The sequence below is a fragment of the Papio anubis genome, chromosome 1 (genome assembly GCF_008728515.1).
Source record: "Papio anubis isolate 15944 chromosome 1, Panubis1.0, whole genome shotgun sequence".
NCBI lineage: Eukaryota > Metazoa > Chordata > Mammalia > Primates > Cercopithecidae > Papio > Papio anubis.
The window spans coordinates 5,277,430-5,301,104 of NC_044976.1; the positions used below are offsets into that span (position 1 = coordinate 5,277,430).

General features: G+C 58.7%; 2 protein-coding genes across 5 annotated transcripts in view; one reads left to right on the forward strand and one right to left on the reverse strand.

Moving 5' to 3' along the window:
- Positions 1 to 572: 572 nt before the first annotated feature.
- Positions 573 to 5,294, reverse strand: HES2 (hes family bHLH transcription factor 2). The gene is made up of 4 exons (XM_003891034.3): positions 5,110 to 5,294; positions 4,941 to 5,036; positions 4,575 to 4,674; positions 573 to 4,494 (listed from the first exon to the last, which is right to left on the reverse strand). The coding sequence occupies exons 1-4, from the start codon at positions 5,152 to 5,154 to the stop codon at positions 4,214 to 4,216; spliced, it is 522 nt and encodes a 173-aa protein (XP_003891083.1). The 5' UTR covers positions 5,155 to 5,294; the 3' UTR covers positions 573 to 4,213.
- A 5,119-nt stretch (positions 5,295 to 10,413) lies between these two features.
- Positions 10,414 to 23,675, forward strand: part of ESPN (espin) — a 37,903-nt gene continuing 24,641 nt past the window's right edge. For all 4 annotated transcript variants that reach the window (XM_003891035.5, XM_031664006.1, XM_021935553.2 and 1 more), the window contains exons 1-2: positions 10,414 to 10,887; positions 13,895 to 14,088. In XM_003891035.5, the coding sequence (XP_003891084.2) occupies positions 10,594 to 10,887; positions 13,895 to 14,088 (488 nt within the window). In that variant the 5' untranslated portion in view covers positions 10,414 to 10,593. The remainder of the gene's footprint in view (positions 10,888 to 13,894; positions 14,089 to 23,675) is intronic.

Consider the following 23,675-nt stretch of genomic DNA (forward strand, 5'->3'; position numbering starts at 1 on the left):
CGGTGGGTGGCTGCCTTCTCCCTGACACTGCATGCCCAGGCAGCTCTCTGAAGGGCAGCCACAGCAACACAGTTACACAGGGACACACAAACGCACACACATGCACACCTACACACACGCAGGCACTCACACAGCCCCCAGAGATCCGTCCACACTTGAAGGGAGCTCAGACAAGAAGTAAAGCTAGCAGAAGCAGCATCATTGGCTGGGTTAGCTCCTCTCTACAATGGCTTTAGAAACCTGGAATGTTTTCTTAAAAGTACAGGCAGGCTGGGCGAGGTGGCTCATCCTGTAATTCCAGCACTTTAGGAGGGTGAAGTAGGGGAGGATCGCTTGAGCCCAGGAGTTCAAGACCAGCATGGGCAATGCAGCAAGACCTCATCTCTACAAACAAACAAAAAATTAGCTGGGCGCGGCAGCGTGCGCCTGTAGTCCCAGCTAGTCAGGAGGCTGAAGTGGGAGGATGGCTTGAGCCCAGGAATTCAAGGCTGTAGTGAGCCGTGATTGCACCACTACACTCCAGACAGAGCAAGACCCTGTCTCAACACAAGTACAGGCACACCCCATTTTATTGCAGTTCACTTTATTGCACTTCACAGATATTGCTTTTTTTTTTTTTTTTAAACAAATTGAAGGTTCGTGGTAACTCCAGAGTCAAGCAAGTCTGTTGGCACCATTTTCCCACGAGCATGTGCCCACTTTGTATCTGTGTGTCACACTTTCGCAATTCTTGCAATATTTCAAACTTCTTCCTTATTATATCTGTTGTGAAGCTGGTTCTCCCAGACGTTCCCTGCAGTCTGTTCATGCACCGCCCGTCCGAGATGAACCCGCAGGACACTCAGGATCCCAGACTGCAGGAGGAGTTTGGGATCACAGGCGGGGCAGAGCAATTTGTCAATGTTTATGAGAGGAGTCCTCTTTGGCAGCCCACTCTTTATCCTCACTCTCGTGGAAATGAGATTCGACCTCTCCTAATCACCTGGTGCCCGAGGAACAGGCAGGGGCCTGTCCCAAGCCTGAGTTTCCTGGGAAATCTCCATTTCAGCACAGACGGCTTCCCAGCAGCTTAGTGCTCTGGCTGTCCCTGGGTCACTGAATCATTTCACCCGCTAGTTTTTTTGTTTGTTTGTTTGCTTTTGAGATGGAGTGCAGGCTGGAGTGCAGTGGTGCGATCTCGGCTCACTGCAACCTTCAGCTCCTGGGTTCAAGGGATTCTCCCGCCTCAGCCTCCCAAGTAGCTGGGGTTACAGGCACCCGCCATCATGCCCAGCTAATTTTTGTATTTTTGTAGAGACAGGGTTTCACCATGTTGGCCAGGCTGGTCTCGAACTCCTGACCTCAGGTGATCTGCCCACCTTGGTCTCCCAAAGTGCTGGCATTACAGGCTTGAGCCACCGCGCCGGCCTCGCCCACTAGTTTTATGAGGAAGAGACATGGAAGCCTTTTCCCCAGCTGGGGCGATCATCAGACAGTCACACAAAGTCACAGAACCATCTTGGAACAGGCATCCCGAGACCTGGCCATTGGGCAGGATGTGGGACACGTGAAGGGTCATAAATGACCCTTTGAATCAGTCTCCCTCTGCACAGGAAAAGCCCACCACCCTGTGCTCACCTTTGGCCATTAGACAGAGCTTGGGGGGCACCTGAGGAGCTGGCAGGAGGAGGTAGCTGCCACTGCCTGTGGACGAGGATGTTGGCGTTCCTATTTCACAAGCCTGACTTGGAGAGCCAGCAGAGACCTTCTGGGCAGCTCTTGCACACACCCTTGCTGAAAAATTCTGCCTTCTTGCCTGGGGCCCAGAACCTCACCCACCCGGACTTGCCCCCTCCCTTCCAGGGCCCACTGGCCTCCTGACTCAGGCTCCCCCAAGCGCCTGACCCTGTGAGTCACTGGCCCATCTACAATCCCCCTCCTGCCGACTGCTTGCGTTGTAGCTTGATTGGAGCCAGGTCAATGCAAGTCACAGAACTGCGAACTGAGATGGACTCTCAGAAGCTAGAGGTGGCAAGCATGGCTGAGATGAAGCAAGCGTCCCCCTGGCTGGTTAGTTCTCACGGAGTTTAAACCTGTACTGAGGGTTTTTATGGTGACAAGGGGCCAGTCCTGTGCCTACCTGATGTGGAGTCCTAGGTGGGCTTGGGCCACAGGTTACCTGCTCCCGGAGGCTCACGAAGACAGTGCCAACAGGCACTCGTTCTCAGAAATGGGTGAAAGTAAGAGGAACCTGCCCTCCCTTCTCTCCACACCTCCCCAGTATTTGTCCTCACGGAGTAAATATCCAACAGTGATCCCAGGGCGTGGGAGTGGGAGTTAAGGGAAACGCCAAACTGTTCAAGGCTCTTTACAGGGTCGTCCTCTCGTCCCCTGCTCTCTAGTCCACTATGTTCAGGGAGCACCCACTGTGCACCCTGTGCCTTGGGGACATGGAGGTGCACTCAGCCCCAGCCTTTCCCTCCAGGAGCTTACAGTCTAACCTTCTGGGCCCAGGGAGGTGAGAAGACAGCACAGCCTTGCTGGCAGCATCACCCTGTTGGCTTAACAATGATTTTTTCAATAATGCTCACAGCTTCCTTCATATCCTGCCACCCAAAACCAGTGCCAAGGTCATCATGGGCTTGTGTGGCACAGTCGGATTTAGTGACCATCCTCACCCCCACATCGGTTCTGTCTTCTTGCCCCTGGTGCTCTGGTCCCTAGCACAGGCTGCTGATTTGGGGATTCGGGGGAGAATCCTCCACCTTCTGCAAATGCTCAGCCATGAAATGACAGGTGTTTGCCTGACTATGATTTCATGAATCCCGCATGAAATGATGGGTGTTTGCCTGATTATGGGCCACCAGTGCCTCCCCGCCTCCTCGTGGGCACTCGTGGGATCAGCAGCCCCTCCCTAGCCTTCGCAGAGACTCCAGGCCTCCATGGAAAAGAAAGAAAAAATAATTTTTTTGAGATGGAGTCTTGCTCTGTCGCCCAGGCTGGAGTGCAATGGCTCAATCTTGGCTCACTGCAACAGCCTCCCAGGTTCAAATGATTCTCCTGCCTCAGCCTCCCGAGTAGCTGGCACATGCCACTATACCCGGCTAAGTTTTGTATTTTTAGTAGAGACGGGGTTTCACCATATTGGCTAAGCTGGTCTCGAACTCCTGACCTCAGGTGATCCACCCACCTTGGCCTCCCAAAGTGCTGGGATTACAGGCATGGGCCACCGCACCCACCCAGAAAGAAAAATCTTAACAAGTTGCTTCCGGTAACCAGTCTCAATGAGTAGCAGGGAGTAGTTTGCAAGGAAAAAAAACAAGAGAAGGTGTTTCCCATTCTTTAACCTGCTCCATCCCTCTAATTCCTGCTGCTCCATGGCAGGGGTCCTGCTCACCCCACATTGGCACAGACTCTATGCTGGAGTCAGACCCTCCAAAGCCACAAGTTTCCTTGAGGCCACAGGGCAGCCTCATTCTTGTTCTGCCCCTTCCTCACAATGAAAGACTGCATAGCCTGGGGGGCAGTGCCCAGGTGTGAAACTGATGCTTGGGAAAACAAATCCTTCTCAAAGTCACTTAAGGAATCCCTCAGCCCCACCGCACAGACCCCTGGATGTATACTGCCCCTATAATTGGGGGCTCTGGGCAGAAAAGCCTAGGAGTGGAGGTGACGACTCCCAGCCTATGCACCCTTTTGCTCTGCTCTGCTGCCCCGTAGGGCCCTGGAAGTGACCTGAGCCCTTAGGCCATTGCTGCTGTGTGCCCAGAGAGTCCCAAGCAGAGCTGGGCAGGAGGTAGACCCAGGTAGGGCTGGGAGAGCAGTGAGCAGGCAGGGTGCACAGCTGCACTTTGCCCAGTTCCTGGCTCTGGCTCTGGTCTGGTGCCAGTGCTGGGGTGGGTGTGTCGGCTGCCCACGCAGCTACAGGGTCCAGTTCCAGAACTCTCTCCACCAGCTGGGATGGGGGCTTCTTCTTCACCCTGCTGCCTCTTGTCCTTTCTTCTCTCGCCAAGTTGGGGGCTGGAGCAGGGACGCTCCTTTTATTCCCTGAGCCAAGCCCCAGCGGCAGGACTTTCAGTCTGCCACGCCAGTCACAAACATCCGGCTTCCGGCCTGGGTGTGGGTACTGGGCTGGTCCCTCATGATGGGAACAGCAGCAGCCACCAAGAGCTTCAACCTGTCCAGTGCCCCAAGGTCCCAAGCAGTCGGCAGGATCCCTGGACCGACCGAGGTGCTACCACGGCCGCCAGAGGCCAGGGCCGCAGGGAGGCGAGGGCGGCGAGGGCACGGGCACGGATGCGGGCTGCGGGGCAGACGCGGGCGTTGGGGCGGGGGCAGATGGGCCACCGGAATCCCCAGCGCGCCCGCCGTCGAGGGTGGCGCTGGCCGCTCTCCGCCACAGGTGCTCCAGCAGGCGGGCGCTCACTGCGGGCTCCAGGACTCGGCAGGCGGGCAGCACGCGGGCCAGGCGCGCCACACAGGCACTGTAGCCCTCGCGGTAGCTGTCGCAAGGCACTGCGGGCAGAGAGCCGCGTGAGGCACGGGGTGGGGTGCGGGGTGCAGGGCGCGGGGCAGGGGAGGGCGGGCTCACTCACCGGGCGTTGCCGTGGGCCATGACAACGCAGGCAGCTCCTGCAGGAAGCGCACGGTCATTTCCAGGACGTCTGCCTTCTCCAGCTTCGAGCAGTTGGAGTTCTGCGCCCGGCCACAAGGAAGAGGGACAGAGAACCACCAAGACAGACCTCTGACCGGCTACCAGAAGCACCCGCGCTCTAGTCGAGAGCTGGGTGTGGGGAGCGCCGTGGCCTGCGTGGGGTTAGCTCCGACGCGCCCACCCCACCGAGGCTCCGCCTCGGGCGCCGCGCGGAACCCCCTGGCAGGTTCCTCCTGCAGGAACACCCAGTCCCTCTGCCTCCGCTCCGCGCCCCAGGACCCTCCGCCCTCCGCCCGGGCGCGCTCACCTCCCGGCCCAGCAGCGGCAGGATGAGGCCCTTAAGCTGGCTCAGGCTCTGGTTGATGCGCGCGCGCCGGCGCTTCTCCAGCAGCGGCTTCAGGCTCTGCGGACCGGCGGCGCGGTGGTTAGACGGATCCCCGGAGTCCCCCTCCCCGCCCCCAGTCCCCGGTTCCCACCTTGCGCAGCTCCGCCGCGTCCCCTGCCCGGCGAGGCAGCCCCATGCTCCGCTGGAAAGCGGTGGCAGCTGCGAGCCCCACGCAAAAGGAAACCGAGGTCCGGAATGAGGTCCCGGGCGCGGCCCGGGCTGGTGCCAGACGAGTGCGCGCCGCCCCGGCGGCGGAGCTTTAAGGGAGCGACTCGCCTGCCCCGCCCCACCCCGCCCCGCGGAGTCCGGCCGTGCGCTGGTCCCACTTCCGCCTTTGTTCCTGCTTAGGGTGGAGACACGAGGGGAGACCGCGACGCCCCCGGGGATCCCGCTCCCTGCCTTCATGTCCTATCTACCGCGAGGTGGCGGCCCCCAGTTGTCCACGAGCACCTGCGGGGCAGTTGTGAGGGCGCCATTGGGGGCCTTCGCTGCGTGACCCCGAGGGCAGGAGGGCCAGGTGGGGCCAGGCCTTGCCTGGCTCAAGCTACTGCCCCTCCTCTCCAGTGCTGCCCTTCATTCATTCCCCAGGCTCGGGTTCAGCGTCTCCTCTGAGCCCCGCCCTGGGCCGGAGCAGGGAACCCAGCGGTTATGGGGGCTCCCACGAGGGACAGCAGCAGGAGGGACTCACACCCCCAGCTGCTTTATCGGGTGAAGGGCTGAGCTGGACGGGGATTCCGAGGTCCGGAGAGAGGTCGTAACTTGCTCCAGCCCTCGACGCTGGGAACAGGCCAAGCCTGGACAAGGGCCTCAGTCGCTGGACGGCCGGCTCTAAGGACCCCGCAGAATCCTTCAGCGGCTTGCCTAGTTAAGAGCCTTCTGGTTACCCCACTCCAGGCTTTGGGTGGGGAAACGGAATCCTAGAGAAGCAGGGGCAGCCCGGGAGCCCTCGGAGCTTGTTTTCATTCCCACCGGCTAGGGGTCCGGGTTCTGCCCCGCAGGACAGTCAGGGATCACGTGACGCGCGGGCGGGACAGTCCTGGGTGCGGGCCCCGGGCTGCCCGCCCGGGCCCCAGTGGCCCGCCCAGGACCGCCTTCGCGCCGCGTGGCCGTTGCTGCGGCAAACTGGCTGGCGTCCCCCGCCCATCTGCTCCAGGCTCCCCTCCCCCGACCGGCTGGCGGGGCAACGGCCACGCCCGCGAACCACACTGCGAACTACTGGGCAGAGAGATAACTGCAGGGATCCACAGAGCCAGCCGGGAGGAGGCCACATGGGGCGGAGCCAAGGAGGGCTCTGTCCAGGGTGCTGGATGAACCCCCTGTCTCCCGAACCCCACTTCCAAGCTCCACCCCTTCCGCTAGCCGCACATCCCCCTCCTTCAGGGTTCTCCCCGCAGGATGGAAGAAGACCAACGAACACACTAAGGGGCCCGGAGAAGCCTGGGCCAGGGGAGCCGAGGGCACCCATACCTATCTGTGGCACGGGAAGGACGGTAGGCCACCGTTCATGGACATTTACTGTGTGCCAAAGTCAGGGCTTAATGCTTTAAGGCTCGTGCCTGCATTAACCCTCATAAAAAGTGCTAACAAGGCCGGGCGCAGTGGCTCACGCCTGTAATCCCAGCACTGTGGTAGGCCGAAGTGGGCGAATCAGGAGGTTAGGAGATAGAGACCATCCTGGCTAACACGGTGAAACCCCGTCTCTACTAAAAATACAAAAAAATTAGCTGGACGTGGTGGCGGGTGCCTGTAGTCCCAGCTACTCGGGAGGCTGAGGCAGGAGAATGGTGTGAACCCGGGAGGCGGAGCTTGTAGTGAGCCGAGATCCCGCCACTGCATTCCAGCCTGGGCCACAGAGCGAGACTCCGTCTCAAAAAAAAAAAAAAAAAAAAAAAAGTTGTAACAAGTGAGAATAAATCTTTCAAGATATTTGGCCCAGCAGGGCTTGGAGGAACCTGAGACCTTGTTCTCCATGGTTGAGGCCAATTTGCCTCCATAGGCCTCCCCCAAGACAGTGAATTGTTCTTTAAGAGCCTAAAAAACTCTGTGGATCTTTTCCCTCTCATCCCCAGCCCAAGCCACTTAGCTTGACTGACTCAGTTCTGCACCCACAAGTCCGCCTGCAGCATCTGCATCTTGGGAAGGGACTGATTCTAGCTCCTGGGAGAAAAAGGCTGAAGGAGGAGGCTCCCCTTAGAATATCCCCCTCCAGGCTTGTGGACCACCATTTGAAGACTGAATGGCAGGGGAGCAAACATCGTTTCCATTGCCAGTCACCCCCAGTTAAAAATATTTCTTCCTCCACTCTCCCATTGCGTAAAGGACTTTAACCAAGTAACCCACAGTTATCTTCAACTCAAGGATTTTCAGGTTTTACTGGTTACTTGGAAGGAGTGGTCTGGAATCAGAGGAGCATTAAAGACAGCTAGGTGGGCAAGTGTCGGGTGCAGGCTTTAGGGGAGCTCTGGCCACCTAGGATACAGTAAGGATACACTCCACCCCGGTCCCTACTCTTGGGAAGTGCACTGGCCCTTGGGTTGAGGAGAAACCTGGGGCGGGCTGGGGTGAGCCCAGCAGAGGGGTGAGAGAAGGCCTCCTGGGGAGAGAATCTCTAGGCTGATATCTGGAGGGTGGGAGATTATGGGGGTTCTGTAAGCAGAGGGAACCTTGGGTGGAGAGGAAAGAAGAGCCTAGCAGGATCAGCCAGGGAGTGAGGTTTGCCACTTCCGTCTGTGTCATCTCAGCCAAAATGCTTTAAAAAACAAAACAAGGCTGGGCATGGTGGCTCATGCCTATAATCTCAGCACTTTGAGAGGCCAATGTGGGCAGATCACTTGAGGTCAGGAGTTCGAGACCAGCCTGGCCAACCTGATGGAACCCCATCTCTACTAAAAATATAAAAAATAAAAAAATTAGCTAGGCATGGTGGCAGACACCTGTAATCCCAGCTACTTGGGAGGTTGAGGAAAGAGAATCACTTGAACCTGGGAGGCAGAAGTTGCACCGAGCCTAGATTGTGCCATTGCAGTCCAGCCTGGGCAACAAGAGTGAAACTACATCTCAAAAAACAAACAGGCCAGGCGCGGTGGCTCACGCCTGTAATCCCACCACTTTGGGAGGCCGAGGTGGGCGGATCACGAGGTCATGAGATCGAGACCATCCTGGCTAACACTATGAAACCCTGTCTCTACTAAAAATACAAAAAATTAGCAAGGCATGGTGGCGGGCGCCTGCAGTCCCAGCTACTCTGGAGGCTGAGGCAGAAGAATGGTGTGAACCTGGGAGGCGGAGCTTGCAGTGAGCTGAGATTGCGCCACTACACTCCAGCCTGGGCAACTAAGCAATACTCATTTCAAAAAAAAAACACCTCCCCATCTCTCCATGCCTCATTATCCCCAGCTATAAACTGGAAACAATAGCTGTACCTCTCTCACAGCACCTCTGGATTAAATATCCATGCGAAGCGTGGTGGGCACTTGGTGGGTAGCACAGATAAAATAAAAGTGCTACTGCTGGCATGAGCTCCCTAGGGCTGCTGGGGAGGACCCAGTTGACCCGGTGGACATGGGAGAGCCTGGAAAGGACAGAAGCCTGACAGAAGCCTGGCAGGAAGGGCCTGGCTCGCAGCATGAGTTTGAGTCATGTCCTGAAAGGAGTCTGAGAGGTTGGTCAGCAGGGGTGGGTGCTCACATGTGGCACTAATGGAGATGTCATTAGCAACATGGCAGGGGCTCAGGGGCATCTGCCCATCCCACTGGAATAGCAATAAAGCATTACCTGGACCTGGCCCACAAAATCACAAAACCATGTGCTAGATGAGCTTGTCCATGACCAAGGTGGCCACCTTAGGAGTGGAGAATACAAATTGCAGGGCCTTTTGGAATGGAGGAGGCGCAGGGGAGGGGTGCCCAAGACAAGCCATTTTAGCACCTCTTCCCGACAGTACCCCTGCCGCTTGCTGGCCTCACGGTACACCTGCCTCTGGGCACCTAGAGGAGGACAGCGCTGGCCGCAGTGAGCCTGTTGCTCTGGCCACCGCCAGCTCCAGCAGTGAGGCTGCCAGGAAATGACTCCTCCCTCCCTTTGTTGCAAACCACTGGGCAAGGGTCCCAGATCCCAGCGGCCACAGCTCCCATGGAGAGAGTGAGGGTGATCTGGCCAGGTGGAAGTCGTTGGAAACCCACCTGGCTAGGCACGGCCCAGCAGCTCCAGTTACCTGGGCACCTGGGAGCGCGGGAGGCCACCACGCAGGTCGCCACTAGGTGGCAGCCCCAGGGAAGGGACCGGAGGCAGCCTCCGAGTTTAGCACTGTGACTCCCACTGTTCCTGGAAGGGGCTTCCTTCATTCTACAGCATTTCCGGCGCTGACTGTGCCAGGCCAGAGCTGGCGCGGAGTGAAACCTTCAGCCCGGGTCGGGCCAAGCCCCCACGGGATTCCAGAGGGGGTGGGTGTTGGGACAGGAAGGGCACAGGGTGCTTCAAGATCGCTGATAGGCGGCCTGTACTCCCACAGCCATGTAGCCCCCACCTTCTGTCAGCTTTTCCTAGCGGCCTTTGGGCACTAGCCGCTCCCACGGCTGGTGTTCAGTGGAGCCCGCAGGGTGGCTTGGCACACATTCGCTGTCCTGCCCGCGCCCTCTGGCGCTTTCCTGCGCCCCTGCAGGGGTCTCAGCCCTCTCTCTCTGGATGCTGGCGCTCCCGCGTCTCCCCACAAGCCCTATCCCTCCCATCCCTGCCTTCTGTGTGGCTGGAAGCCCCTCCACCCCGACAGCGGCTGTGGGCGGCCTGAGGCCATAGCGTCTAGATCGAGTTCCCAGCGCACCAGTGGTTCCTGTCCTGCCCTCCTGCCCTCCCCGCTGGAAGCTCTGGGGGCAGTTCTCGGATCTGGAGGGACCCTGGAAGGCAGGGCTCTTTGCACTTTCTGGGGATTTCGACCTAGAGCCCCTCAGGGACGTGGTAGGGCTGCTCCTGCCTCAGGGCCCTTGTCCTCGCGCTCCCCACCTGGAATACCCTTCTCTCCACTGAAACCCAGCCCCACTGCACCTTCTCAGATACTTTTCCCTGTCCACCCACGCTGTCCCGACAGTCATTCCCCATCACCTCTGAAATTGCGTTGCCAGCGCCTAGAATCGCAGTTAGCGGGCACTGGGCAGATGAATGAATTTGTCTGTGCCTGGACGGCTCTCCAGTTCGAACCCAGTTTTGCTGCGCTCTGGGGTCTCCACTGTTACTTGAGGCAAATTAAGAGAGAAACCTCTGGGCGTCCTGCCCCAGTCGCACGAGTGTCCCTGCGGCGCGGCGGGGGCGGGCGGGGGACTCAGGCAGAGACTGCGGGGCGGGGCGGGGAGGGGTGAGGGCGGGCCCGAGGCTTAAGCCGGCGTCGGCGGGCTCCGGCCCCAGAGCTCGGCGGAGCGGAGCGCCAGGCAGCGCGGAGCAGAGGCCGGGCCCACAGCCGCTCCGCCTCCCGGCCCGCAGATCCCCGACGGCCGCACCGCGGGCTCCTCCGGCTCGCGAGGACACACGCATGGCGTCCTGGGGAAGGCGCTGAGTTCGGAGTCGCGGCGCCGCAGGCGGCACCATGGCCCTGGAGCAGGCGCTGCAGGCGGCGCGGCAAGGCGAGCTGGACGTGCTGAGGTCGCTGCATGCCGCAGGCCTGCTGGGGCCCTCGCTGCGCGACCCGCTGGACGCGCTGCCCGTGCACCACGCGGCCCGCGCGGGGAAGCTGCACTGTCTGCGCTTCCTGGTGGAGGAAGCCGCCTTCCCCGCCGCGGCCCGCGCCCGCAACGGCGCCACACCGGCCCATGACGCCGCCGCCACCGGCCAGCTCGCCTGCCTGCAGTGGCTGCTGTCGCAGGGCGGCTGCAGAGTGCAGGTGGGTCCGCGCGGTTCGCCAGGGGCGCTGCGGCTTCCTCCTACGGAGAGGGTCCTGGCCCAGAGTCCCCCGGGGCTCAAGAATGGGTGGGGTTTGGCACCTCCTGGCCCAGCTGAGCCCTGCACGGAGCTCCTTCCAGAGGCCCTCAGGTGAGTGGGCTCCCTGGCTTGCCAGTACGCGGGCAGATGCCCTGGTGAGCCTGGGGCCTCCCTGGAAGCGCACCTGGGTGATGGGAGCCAGAAGGGAGGGGTCTCCGTGGGGCTGGTGCTTACTAGTATGTACCGGGAGAAACAAAGCACTGATCCTGTAGTCCTGGGAGTGGGTGGGGACATGAGGCCTGGGCAGCAGAGTCAGACACCCGTGCCCTCCAGGACCGGATCTGAAAGGAGGCTGGGCAAAGTCCCACAGCCCACCCCAGGCTGAGATACAGGTGTCCCAGCCAGGATGTGGGGGAAGGGTGATGGGCCGTGGTAAATGGTGGTCTGCCCATAACCCAGGCTGACCCCAGGACATCAGTGCTGTCAAGGCTCCCAGTTGTCAGCTGCTTCTCCAACCCAGGCTGATTCTTGCTGCCTCCAGACCCCACCTGGTCACTCTGAGCAGTGACCTCCAAGGGCAGTCCTGGCTGCTGAGAAGCAGGTAGCCAGCCAGGCAGCGGTGGGACAGTTCCAGGCACAGGGAACAAGAAGTGCAGATCCCTGAGGCGTGCATGCTCCTGTCCTGTTGGAGGGCCAGCCGCAGGCAGCGTGTTCAGAGTGGGTGAGGAGAGGAAAAGCTGCCAGGGCCAGGCCAGACAGTATCCTAGCCAAGGTTAGGGATTTGGATGAAATTCTGGTTGAGGGGGTAGCCACAGGAGGGAGGAACCAGAACTAATTTTCCACTTAGACCACCAGGTGACCTGGAGATGGAAGGAGAGGAGTCAGGGTAACTCTAAACCGGCTTACTATGCCCCAAAGATCGCCAGGCCACCCCCACCTTCTGCCCTCAGATAGCAGGCCCCCCTTCCCACCCTTCTTGGGAGATGGCCCACCTGGTATCTCTCAGTGGGCCCCATTACCAGGGCTTCCTGGTCACGTGGCCCATGGCCACTCTTTTGCGTGGTGGCATGCCTCCCTGATCCAGTGTCCAGCCCTGGCCAGAAGCCTCCCTGGCCAGTGCAGAGGAACTGGGAGGAGCAGGTGGCCTTGGGACCAGCTTATCAGGTCTCCTGCCCTCTGGGCCGGGCAGGCTTGGGTGCGGGGGGAGAAAGTGTGCGGGGGATGACCTGGATCCTTGGGCTTGCCCAGCCCAGAGAGATAAGCTGCTTTAGGGTGTGGTCCACCGCACATGAGGCTCCTGGGGCCTGGACAGCTGGACAGCCTGGACAGGCACAGGCCAGAGCCCAGAGGTCTGTGGCCCTCTCCTTACAGTTTTCACCACTGACAGGCCCAGAGCCAGTGGGACCCCTGGAGCCTCAGACCCACAGTCCCCAAGGCCAGTAGGAAGGGAGCGCCTTTCTCAGGAGCTGGGGCTCAGGTCACATTTCACCATGGTTCTGCCCGGGTGCCCGCTAGCCAGCCCCAACCTTCGGGCTCAGAGGGGACACACTGAACCACTCTCTGGTCCCCCCCACTCTCAGCTTTCTAGCACACAGGAGGGGCCTCGGTGTTGCCCTCAGCTTCCTGTGGGCCATGACATTCTCTGCCCCGTCTTCCTGCCTCCTTAGCAGGACCGCCAGGCCATTGCCCCCACCCTGCAGGCTGCCTGAAGACCCTACCAGTGGCCCCAGGGACCCCAGCTCCCTCCGTGACCTCTTTTCCTTGCATTTCTCGCAGGAGCCTCAGAGCTTCTCTTCCCACTGTGATTCGGCTTCCTGAGGCCTGGGGTCTCTCGCCAGCTCCTGCTGCCTCTGCCAGTCTGTAACCACAGTGCCCTGTCTCTGGGCAAGGCGGGGCAGAGAGGCTTTGCTTCCTGATCCTAGTGAAGTTCGCGCACTGCCTCCTGCAGCCGCGGCCTTGCCTACCCCTCTGTTGTCCTATGTGCTTGGTGCTGGGAGGTTGTTCTGTTCCCAAACCAGTGCCCACTCTGCCAAGTGCAGCAGCCTCTGTGTCTAGATGTTCCTGGGGATTCTCCTCCCAGCACAGGTCCCATAAGCACTCCCCTCCAGCCCCTTTCTCAGCAGACACACACAGTGGGGTGTCCACTGATGACACATTCAGCAGTTCTGGGCCCAGACCCCTGGCCGCACCCGCTCTGAGGCCCCTGGGGGGAGTTTGGTCCAAGCCCTCCCAGGGGCCACCACTAGCCTGCACCTAGCACCCCTGGCTGACTGCCCCGGACCCACCCACCAGTACCTAGCAACTTCCACCTCCACAGGGGCAAGAACACAGGCTGCTCCTATGGCTGCGCGCTGGCGAGTCTGCTGGGGGAGGGCCGCAGTTTTCTGCACTGAAGTTGGGTTGCCGGAGGCGCACTAAGGCGGAGGTCTCTGTTCCCACGTGACACCTAGGAAGGGTGGAGAGAGAGGGGGCAAGTGTTGAATGCAGAGGGTGCCCCCCAGTCCTGGTGCTAGCTTTGTACAGCCCCACAGCCCCCCTTCCTGGCCCTGCTCCGCCCAGTAACCCTCTGTCACTCCTTCAGGCACTCCCTGAGCCCCTGGGAGTCAGGGCTGTGGTTCTGGGCCTGGAGCCAGTCTCCTACCGTGACAACCAGGTACTTGTTGTGTAGGCAGCTCGCAGTCAGGACCTGCAGGCCTCTGAAAGCCCTGCATGGTGCTGCTGCCTATTGGCTATGGTTCAGAGAGGGCCAATTAGTTGCCCAAGGACAGAAGCAGAACTCAAACCCAGGATCCACATGACCTTAAAAAAAAAAAAAAAAAAAAAACATTGCTGATGAGGCCTGGCCAATCCCTCCAGGGAAGACAGAGAGCACAGAACCACCCTCCAGGCCTGTGGGAGTCTGGGAGTGGCCCAAGCCAGGGGCGGGGCAGCAACAGGCTTTAGGAATTGAACTGGCTCTCCTCCCACAGGACAAAGACAATTCTGGTGCCACAGTCTTGCATCTGGCTGCCCGCTTCGGCCACCCCGAGGTGGTAAACTGGCTCTTGCATCATGGTGGTGGGGACCCCACCGCGGCCACAGACATGGGTGCCCTGCCTATCCACTACGCTGCCGCCAAAGGAGACTTCCCCTCCCTGAGGCTTCTCGTCGGGCACTACCCTGAGTAAGATCACCCCTCTTAAGGGGTACTCTGGGTGGGCTGGGAAAGGGCTTTGGGGGATGCCTGGGATTTTCCACGCCTCTCTGACACTCCAGGACAATGATCCCTCCAGTGGCCATCCTGGGGCCAGAGGGCCAGGCCAGAGAAATGGCTTCCACTCAACATGAAATTTTCCCCTCCTGGAAAACCCCTTTTGGGGCTGTCCCCAGAGCCCTGCAAGCAGGTGCTCCCAGCATCCTCAGCTGCCCAGCCGCATGCAGCTGGGCCTGGGAGGCTGGGCACGCAGGCCAAGGTCACCTGTTCCCCTTGGGCTGCTTCTGCAGCAGAGGCTCTCTCTAGCTTAGGCTGTGTTCATTTGCAAGACTGTTCAGGACGGAGTGGGGAGCAGCAAGGGCAGGAGCGCCTCCTAGGCCCTAGTCAAACAGGCGGAAAGGGAACCCCATCAGTTACTCAAGCAGTTAAAGGAGAAAGGCCCCTCCCAGACCCCCACCCCACCTCCTGGCCCCAGAACCCCTGGCTGGAGGCCATCCAGAGAGCAACTTGTTATCTCCTGTGGCCCCTCAGCCCATTCCCACTATCAAGGGAAGCATGGGGCTCCTAAACCTCCTGGGGAGTGGGCTGGGAGCTCCCCCGGGTGGGGTGGGGGGTCGTACAGAGCAGGGGGCACGTGTGAGTCTGGGGGAGGGAGGGAGGGACTCAGGTCTTAGGTGCACCTGGAGAGGCAGGCATCCTGGGGAAAGCTGTGCAGGCCCTGTCTGAGAGGGTAGGGTGCCAGATGCCACAGGGGTCTGAATGGGGAATGGGGTGCTATGACGGTTAACCCTCGTTAGTCTAAGTGGGAGCCTGAGATGTAAATGTGAATGTGGACCCAGCCTCAGGACGACAGCAGCTATGAGGTGAGAGGGTCTGGCCTGTCCCCACCACTGGTCAGTTTCTGGGTGTGCCTGCAGGGCCCCTGGCCACCAGGGAGCAGGCTGAAGGCCAGTTCTGGCCATATGACCATGTGGCAAGGTGGCTACAGCAGCTGCAGCCTCTTGGGCCCAGGCACACTGGCGTGGATGTAGGGTAGCCCTAGCACCCACCAGGCCGGGCTCCAGTGGTCCCCTTGGCCCAGGACAGGGGAGCTGGGCCTGGTTCCATCCTTACTAAGAAGGGGCTCCATGGTTTGGTCAGTGGGAGACCCAACAGGTGCTGCCCCCGGGAGGGGGCGCTTCACAACCAGCCCTGCCAGGCCTTCTTGGTGGCCGCTTTGGTATGAATTCACTGCTTCCAAACAAACTAGGGTTTGGATCATGTCAAAGTCAGTGGGATTTAGAGCAGGAAGGCCCCAGGGACCCTTGAGTAGAGGGTTCCAACTGGCTCCTGTCAGCACCTCTTGGAGGCTGTCCCAGATTCCTGGGTTAGACTCTCCAGCTTGGGGCCTAGGAGCCACACCTGGGACATGTCCCCATCCTCACAGCGGTGATTCTGATGCACCTGTCCCACCCCCTCACTTCAAGCAGAGGAGAAGGACAGGTCTTGAGAGGGGCAGGTGCCCCTGATGGCGGGACCAATAAGGCCCAAGTGTGAACTGGAAGACGCTGAGCCCGCCTTCTGCAAGCGCTGGTGAGGACCGCCAGTCCGAGCCTTCCTCACTGAGAAGCCAGGTCTAGGATGAGCCACGATCCCTCCGTGGGCTGGGATCCCAGGTGTTAGGAAGACTGGCTATGCTGTGGAACGCCCTCCAGGGCTCTGGGGCTGGGGGACCCTGATCCCCTTCCAGACCATGCCAGCTGCTGCGTGTGATTGGGCGCTGGTGCTGACCCAGTGGCCAGATGGCCTGGACTGATGAGCCGCCAGCCCCCCAGGAGTCACCATGAATCTCAGGGAGGTGGACAGAGGGCTTGGGCTCCGTTTCCCACAGCGGCGTGTGACTCGGCTGATAAGAAGGTGTCTTTGTGTGGTTGCCAGGCTGGGCTCATGCAGGAGGGGCAGCTGGGAACTGGGGTTGGGGGCTGGTGTACCCACTTAACCTCCTACCTTGGGAGTAGGGATTCCTGCTCACGAAGGCTGTGGATATGAGGGCTGGGAGCTGGGGAGGGCAGAGGCTTGAGCTGCCCCAGGCCACAGGGTGCAATCAAGGGACCCAGGTGGCCCAGCTTCATGCTCTTGCGAGCCTCTGCGGCCTGCTGTGAATGGCTGTGAATTATTCACAAGGCTCAGCTCTCTCGCTGGTGTGTAGGTGAGTGCTGAGGGAGGAAGGGCTCCCGGACCTGCTGGTGGGAAACTCGATCCTGCCCAGGGAGGCTGTGGGTGACCATGGGAAATGGAAGTGACACACTGCAGAGGGGCTGGAAGGCTGGACAGCCTCGGGAAAGCTCAGCTAATTCCAGGGCTACACCTTGGGGTGTTATAATAGAAGGAATGCCCTGCACATCCCCCACACCTCCCTGTCTATCCCGTTCATGGGGCCAAGTCTTCCCAGAAGCAGAGGACTTGTCCCAATGACCTCAGGGGCTGCTGCCACACGGGACCCTCCCTCTGGGCCCTTGTAGAAAAGGGATCTCTCATACAAAATTAGCCGGGCGTGGTGGCACATGCCTGTAATCCCAGCTACTCAGGAGGCTGAGGCAGGAGAATCGCTTGAACCTGGCAGATGGAGGTTGCAGTGAGCCAAGATCGTGCCATTGCACTCCAGCCCGGGCAACAAGAGTGAAACTCCATCTCGAGGGGAAAAAAAAAAAGAAAAAGAAAAGGGATCTCTCAGCTGGGAGACATGGGGCTGGCAGGAGCCGGGCTGGGCAAGTCCCAGGCCCTGGGTCTCGGGGAGATTGAGTTGGGAGGGTTGACCCTCCTGGCAGGAGCTCCAGTGGCTGATAAAGGGGCGGATTGAGGGTCCAGACCCCCAATCAGGGCAGAGTGAGGAGGGGCGAAGAGCAGGTGTCCCCAAGGCTGGTGGCCACCCTCCCAGGAGGGTCCTGGAGCCCAGGAGCTTACTCTGACCCCCTCACACCTGCTTCTGGCTGCCCCAGGGCCTGAGCAGCTGGGCGGGGCTGTGGGGGTCGGGGAGCCTGGGCTCAGCTGGGACCCTGAGGCTTGAGCTTCCAGGCTGGGCAGTGAGGAGGCTCCAGGCTCTTCCCCTGGGCTCCTGGGTGCTGCCAGTCACAGCAAGCAGGAAAACCAGTTAGCCCAGAGATTTTATCAACTTCAGCAGGTGTCTCCTTCCCCCAAAGCCTCCCCTACCCCAACCAGACTAGACTGGAGTGGGATTGGAAAGTACCTGGGGCTGGGTACGGTGGCTTACGCCTGTAAGCCCAGCACATTGGGAGGCTGAGGCGGGTGGATCACCTGAGGTCAAGAGTTCAAGACCAGCCTGACCAACATGGTGAAACCCCGTCTCTACCAAAAATACAAAAATCAGCTGGGCGTGTGGCCAGACTATGCCTGTATAGGTGGCACATGCCTGTAATCCCAGCTACTTGGAAGGCTGAGGCAGGAGGATGGCTTGAACCAGGGAGGCGGAGGTTGCAATGAGCCCAGATCATGCTATTGCACTCCAGCCTGGGCAACAGAGCAAGACTCTGGTTTAAAAAAAAAAAAAAAAAAAAAAGGAATGAACGAAAGAAAGGAAGGAAAGAAAAGAAAAAGAACCTGGTGCTGAGTATCTTCTAGGAGTCTGGCAACACCCCGTGTCATCTGAGCCACACAACCACCCCTAGCAGTAGCTCTGCAGTCAGCCTATTTTACAGATGGACTCATTCAACTAAGGCTTATTGAGCATCTTCTATGTGCCAGGCAATATTTGAAATGCCAGTGATATGCTGGTGAACCAGACAAGTGTCCCTACCTCGTGGAGCTCACAGGTACAGAAATGGTGTTTTAGAGAGGCTGATCCACCAGCTGTGGTCACCCCTGGCTTGCTGTGTGGCCTTGAGCTGGCTGTACCTCCTCTCTGGGTCTCTCTCCCACTCCTGGTCCAGGTCCTAATCACTCAGGGCCTTTCAAGTCCACTGGAGACTTCCCCTTTTCCCTTCCTTTGTGCAAAACTTCACAGAGCCTAGCTGCTCCCACGGTCCAGGGGTTCAGGAAGCCCCGACCTGGGACAGAAAGGGGGTTTCTTAGGAAGCCCCAGCAGCTCTCAGCTTAGACAGCCCCAGGGCCCAGGGCTCAACTCTCCCCCTTAGAAGGCTGGAGGCTCTGCCTGGGGTGGTCCTTTTCTGCACTAGGCCCCTGACTCTGGCACAGGCCGTGGGGGCTCGTTCCTTTTTAATCACCAGCCCCAGCTCTACCCACGGTGTCTGTCAGTTCAGCCGGTAGCAGGGTGTGGGGGCGGGGCCTGTGTCCACACTGAGGAGGTGGCTGCCGTCCTTGACCTCCTGACCCAGGTGGAGGCTCTGAGAAAGGAAGGACCTGGTGGAGTCCGGAGAAGCCCCTCACAGCAGGAGACCATCTCATGTCTCCACCAGCAGCTCCTGGTCCCAGCTGTTGTCTAACCAGGGCTAGTGTGCCTGCCCTACCCTTCCAAGGGGGAGAGCTGAGCCTTGGGCCCTGGGGCTCTGTAAGCAGCGCACTGCTGGGGCATTCCAGGGCTTCTGAGAAACCCCCTTTCTGCCCCACGTGGGGGCTACCTGAACCTCTTGGGTTCAGATGGGCCATGGCAGCAGCCAGGCTCTGTGAGGCTGTGCACTAAGGAAGGGAAAAGGGGAGCCTAAAAGGGGAGCCAGTAAGCCTAAAAGGCCCGGGCCTTCGCCCGTCCATCTCCACCCGCAGCCTTTGAAAACACAAGTCCTGCTGGGTGCGGTGGCTCACACCTGTAATCCCAGCACTTTGGGAGGCTGAAACAGACAGAACACGAGGTCAGGAGTTCAAGACCAGCCTGGCCAATATGGAGAAACCCCGTTTCTACTAAAAAATACAAAAATTAGCTGGGTGTGGTGGCACGTGCCTATAGTCCCAGCTACTCCGGAGGCTGAAGCAGGGGAATCGCTGGAACCTGGAAGGCGGATCGAGACCATCCTGGCTAACACGGTGAAAACCCGTCTCTACTAAAAAATACAAAAAATTAGCCAGGCGTGGTGGTGGGTGCCTGTAGTCCCAGCTGCTCAGGAGGCTGAGGCAGGAGAATGGCGTGAACCTGGGAGGCAGAGCTTGCAGTGAGCCGAGATCGCACCACTGCACAGCCTGGGCAACAGAGCGAGACTCCATCTCAAAAAAAAAAAAAGAAAGAAAGAAAAGAAAAGACAATGCAAGTCCCAGCCAGGTGTGGTGGCCCATGCCTGTAATCCTAGCACTTTGGGAAGCTGAGGCGGGTGGATCCCGAGGTCAGGAATTTGAGACCGGCCCAGCCAATATGGTGAAACCCCGTATCTACCAAAAAATACAAAAATTAGCTGGGCATGGTGGTGGGCGTCTGTAATCCCAGCTACTTGGGAGGCTGAGGCAGGAGAATTGCTTGAACCCAGAAGGTGGAGGTTGCAGTGAACCAAGATCGCACCACTGCACTCAGCCTGGGCGACAGAGCAAGACTCCATCTCAGTGGGGAAAAAAGTTGGCCGGGTGTGGTGGCTCCCACCTGTAGTCCCAGCTGCTTGGAAGGCTGAGGCATGAGAATCACTTGAACCTGGGAGGTAGAGGTTGCAGGGAGCCGAAATTGCGCCACTGCATTTCAGCCTAAGCAACAGAGCAAGACTCTGTTTCAAAAAAAAAAAAAAAGAGTAAGTCCCATCACAGGCTTCTGGCCACTGACAGGGAAGGCTGCTCACTTCCTTATAATGGCGCAGAGGCCGTCCCTCCTCCGGGCTGTGGTCCCCTCCAACAGGCCAGCGCCCCTGCTTTCACAGAGGCTGATCCCCGCCTGCTCCCTGCCCTCCTCCAAGTCTTTGCTCAGACCCCACCTCAGCAAGGCCAACCTTGAGCCTCGCTGAAATTATCACCCGTGCCCACGATGCCCACTCACTCTTCCGCTGGCCTTGTTCCCTGCTGCCCTTTTTTTTGAGACTTGAGCCTCACTCTGTCGCCCAGGCTGGAGTGCAGTGGCGTGGTTCACTGCAACCTCCACCTCCCAGGTTCAAGTGATTCTCCTGCCTTAGCCTCCCAAGTAGCCAGGATTATAGGTGCGTGGCACCATGCCCAGCTAATTTTTGTATTGTTAGTAGAGATGGGGTTTCACCACGTTGACCAGGCTGGTCTCGAACTCCTGAACTCAGGTGATCCGCCTGCCTCGGCCTCCCAAAGTGTTGGGATTACAGGTGTGAGCCACCGCGCCCGGCCTCCCGGCTGCCCTGTGGTTGCTTGGCTTTGCGTTCTGTGTGCATCCTGTGTGACAGCTGAAAGCTAGTCCCTAGGGAAGCCCCTGAGCCACATTCCGTCTCTTCACTCCCTGCATGCCCGGATTTCCGGCCAGGCCCTGCATCACACAGACAGATGTGTGTTTTCATCCCATCTCTCCCTGACTGATGAGGCCAGGGGCTTTGTCTTCCCAGCTCTGTATGCCCAGAGCCTGACTCCAGTAAACGTCTGCTGAATGAGTGGGGTGTGGAATCCCAGGGACTTGTCCGCTCTGCCTACAGCTCATTGCATGTGATCCTAGACAAAACTCCCCTATGGCCATTCCCAAGCCTGTCTGGCAAGTGGACCTAACCTGCCCTACCAGGCTGAGGCCATGAGTGAAGAGACATCCCCTACTCCTGGCCTGGATGTCCCTTCTCACATTTATTCATTCAACAAACAGCAACTGGGTGCACCCAACTGCCCGGCCCGTCATCACGTCAGCCACACATTCTACTGTCCACGTGTGTATGGGTCTGAGGAATAGGAGAACAAGATAATTCAGGAGTGACAAGTGCTATATAGGGAGATGGGCAGTTTGGTAGGAAGTGAAGGGGATGGTTCTTTAAGTTGAGGGGTCAGGGAAGCCAGGTGTCTTTGAGGAGAGGAGAGCTGAGACCCTAATGAAAAGAGGGTCGGCCTCGCAGCCCTGCCATGACGGAACTGGCAGTGATGTAGGGACGTGTAGAGGCCTCCGGTGGGATCAAATTTGGCCTAATTATGGGCCAGAAGGAAGAGCTGGGAGGCTGGGAGAGTTGCAGGTAACTTTAGGCTTCTGGAACTCTTCCATGCTAGCTGATAGGCTGGGGTGTAGAACCCTTCTCAAATCAGGGCTGCATTTCCTCCCTGGACCAGGCCTACTTGGGACTCTTTTTTTTTTGAGACGGAGTCTCACTCTGTCACCCAGGCTGGAGTGCAGTGGTATGATCCTGGCTCACTGCAAGCTCTGCTTCCCGGGTTTACACCATTCTCCTGCCTCAGCCTCCCAAGCAGCTGGGACTACAGGCACCCGCCACCACGCCTGGCTAATTTTTTGTATTTTTTAGTAGAGACGGGATTTCACCATGTTAGCCAGGATGGTCTCGATCTCCTGACCTTGTGATCCACCTGCCTTGGCCTCCCAAGGTGCTGGGATTACAGGCGTGAGCCACCGGGCCCGGCCGGGAATCTTTTAACATAGGCCAGGAAGTGTGACTGGAGGACGCCAAGAGCCATAGAGCCACCAAAGGCTCGGTGAATTTCAATTCAAAGCAGTCATAGGCCACAACTGGACCGATCTCGGAGGGATAGCGTCTTCCTGGCCTCCCTCTGGGGAGGCATTACTGGCAGTGGGGAGGGACGCGGGAATCATTCTTCAGCCTGAGTCTGGCTCCATGGGCAGCTCACTCCGTGTGGCGGCGTTGGCAGTCAGCTGGCACCAGTCTCCGCCGGAGATTCCCACAGCCCGCGCGGGCGACCCATGTTTCTTTTGTGTAATCAGAGGTGACTTGATGAATAGTTACAGTTCATCCATCGCATCTTTGTTCCCAGGAGAAAGAAAACAAATCATGATTTATATGATCATCACCAGGGAGCCTCTGACCTACAAAGAGTGTTTGGGTCAAAGCCAGGGCAAAGAGCAAGCGCTTGGTCTGGGAGCACTTTTCTGCAGCTGTCACCGTGGTCGGGGCTAGAGCTGGCAGGGGTCTGGGAGGCAGAGGTCTCCCCCAAGACCCCTCGTCTCCCCTCTAGGTAGTGTTCCCCACAGCAGAAATGATGCCCAGCCTGGCCCGTACTTGGCAGGACCTGGACACGCGAGGCCAGTCATGGGCCCTCCTGGTGGCTGGTCCTCCCAGGCACAGGGAAGGATCATAAAGTTCAGCAATGGCTGTGCGCCAGGCACCAGGCCCGTGCTCAGGGCTCTGCAAGCACTTCTCAGGCGCTCCGCACAAGGTCAGGATGACGACTTTTGCCCCCATTTCATGGATGGGTTTGGGAACACAAAGAGACAAGAAGCAAGACTGTGGCACAGCTCAAAGGCACAGGACTCGAGCCAGGTCCTCCTTTAGCGAAGCCGGGGCCCTCCCTGCAGGTCCTCCTGTAGGACTGTGCCCCAGTAGCTGGCAGAGTGTTCCTGAGTTCCCAGCAGGGAGGCCTGCAGGGAAGGGCAGTGGTCTGTGCGGTGGAAGGGAGGGAGGCAGCGGGACAGACCGACCAAGAGCAAAAGGGGTGCAGACGTGGCACATTTGGAGTCGGAAGCAGGCTTTGCATCAGACACAGCCTCAAATCGGGGCTCTGCCTCTTTCTCATAGAGTGATCTTAGCTCTCTGTGCCTCAGTTTCTTCATCTGTACCAGGATAACAATGCTAACACCTGTCCTGTAGGGTTGTTACAAGGACCAGCTGAGAGAACGTGTGTGTTGTACTCATCACAGTGCTTGAGATAGAGTAATCATTCAGCAAATGGTGGCTGCTATCACTATTATTATTATTATTTACTATTATTACTTTTATTAATTCCTCTCTCCAGTGATGGGAATTTTGTTTCTGTTCTTATTTATTTATTTATTTATTTTAGAGACAGGGTCTTGCTCTGACACCCAGGCTGGAGTGCAGTGGTGTGATCATAGTTCACTGCAGCCTCAACTTCCTGGACTCAAGTCATCCTCCCTCCTCAGCCTCCTGAGCGGCTGGGACTACAGCTGTTCACCAACACACCGGGCTAATTTTTGTCTTGTTTGTAGAGATGGGGGTCTCTCTATGTTGCCCAGGCTGGTCTCGAACTCCTAGGCTCAGGCAGTCCTCCTGCTTTGGCCTCCCAAGGTGCTTGATTCCAGGTGTGTGATGGGAATTTCATTTGGGTCCTTATGCTCATCCATATCTTTTTTTTTTTTTTTTTTTTTTTTTTGAGACAGTCTCGCTTAGTCGCCCAGACTGGAGTGCAGTGGCGCGATCTCGGCTCACTGCAAGCTCCGCCTCCCGGGTTCACGCCATTCTCCTGCCTCAGCCTCCCGAGTAGCTGGGACTACGGGCGCCCGCCGCCTCGCCCGGCTAATTTTTTGCATTTTTAGTAGAGACGGGGTTTCACCGTGTTAGCCAGGATGGTCTCGATCTCCTGACCTCGTAATCCGCCCGCCTCGGCCTCCCAAAGTGCTGGGATTACAGGCATGAGCCACCGCGCCCGGCCGCTCATCCATATCTTTGTAATACTCCCCAGTGACTGTGAGAATGCCCATTGTTCTTCTTGCCCTCAGGCCAAGGTGGAAGGGGATGTTGAGCCAGGACCCCCTCCCACCCAGCCCATCA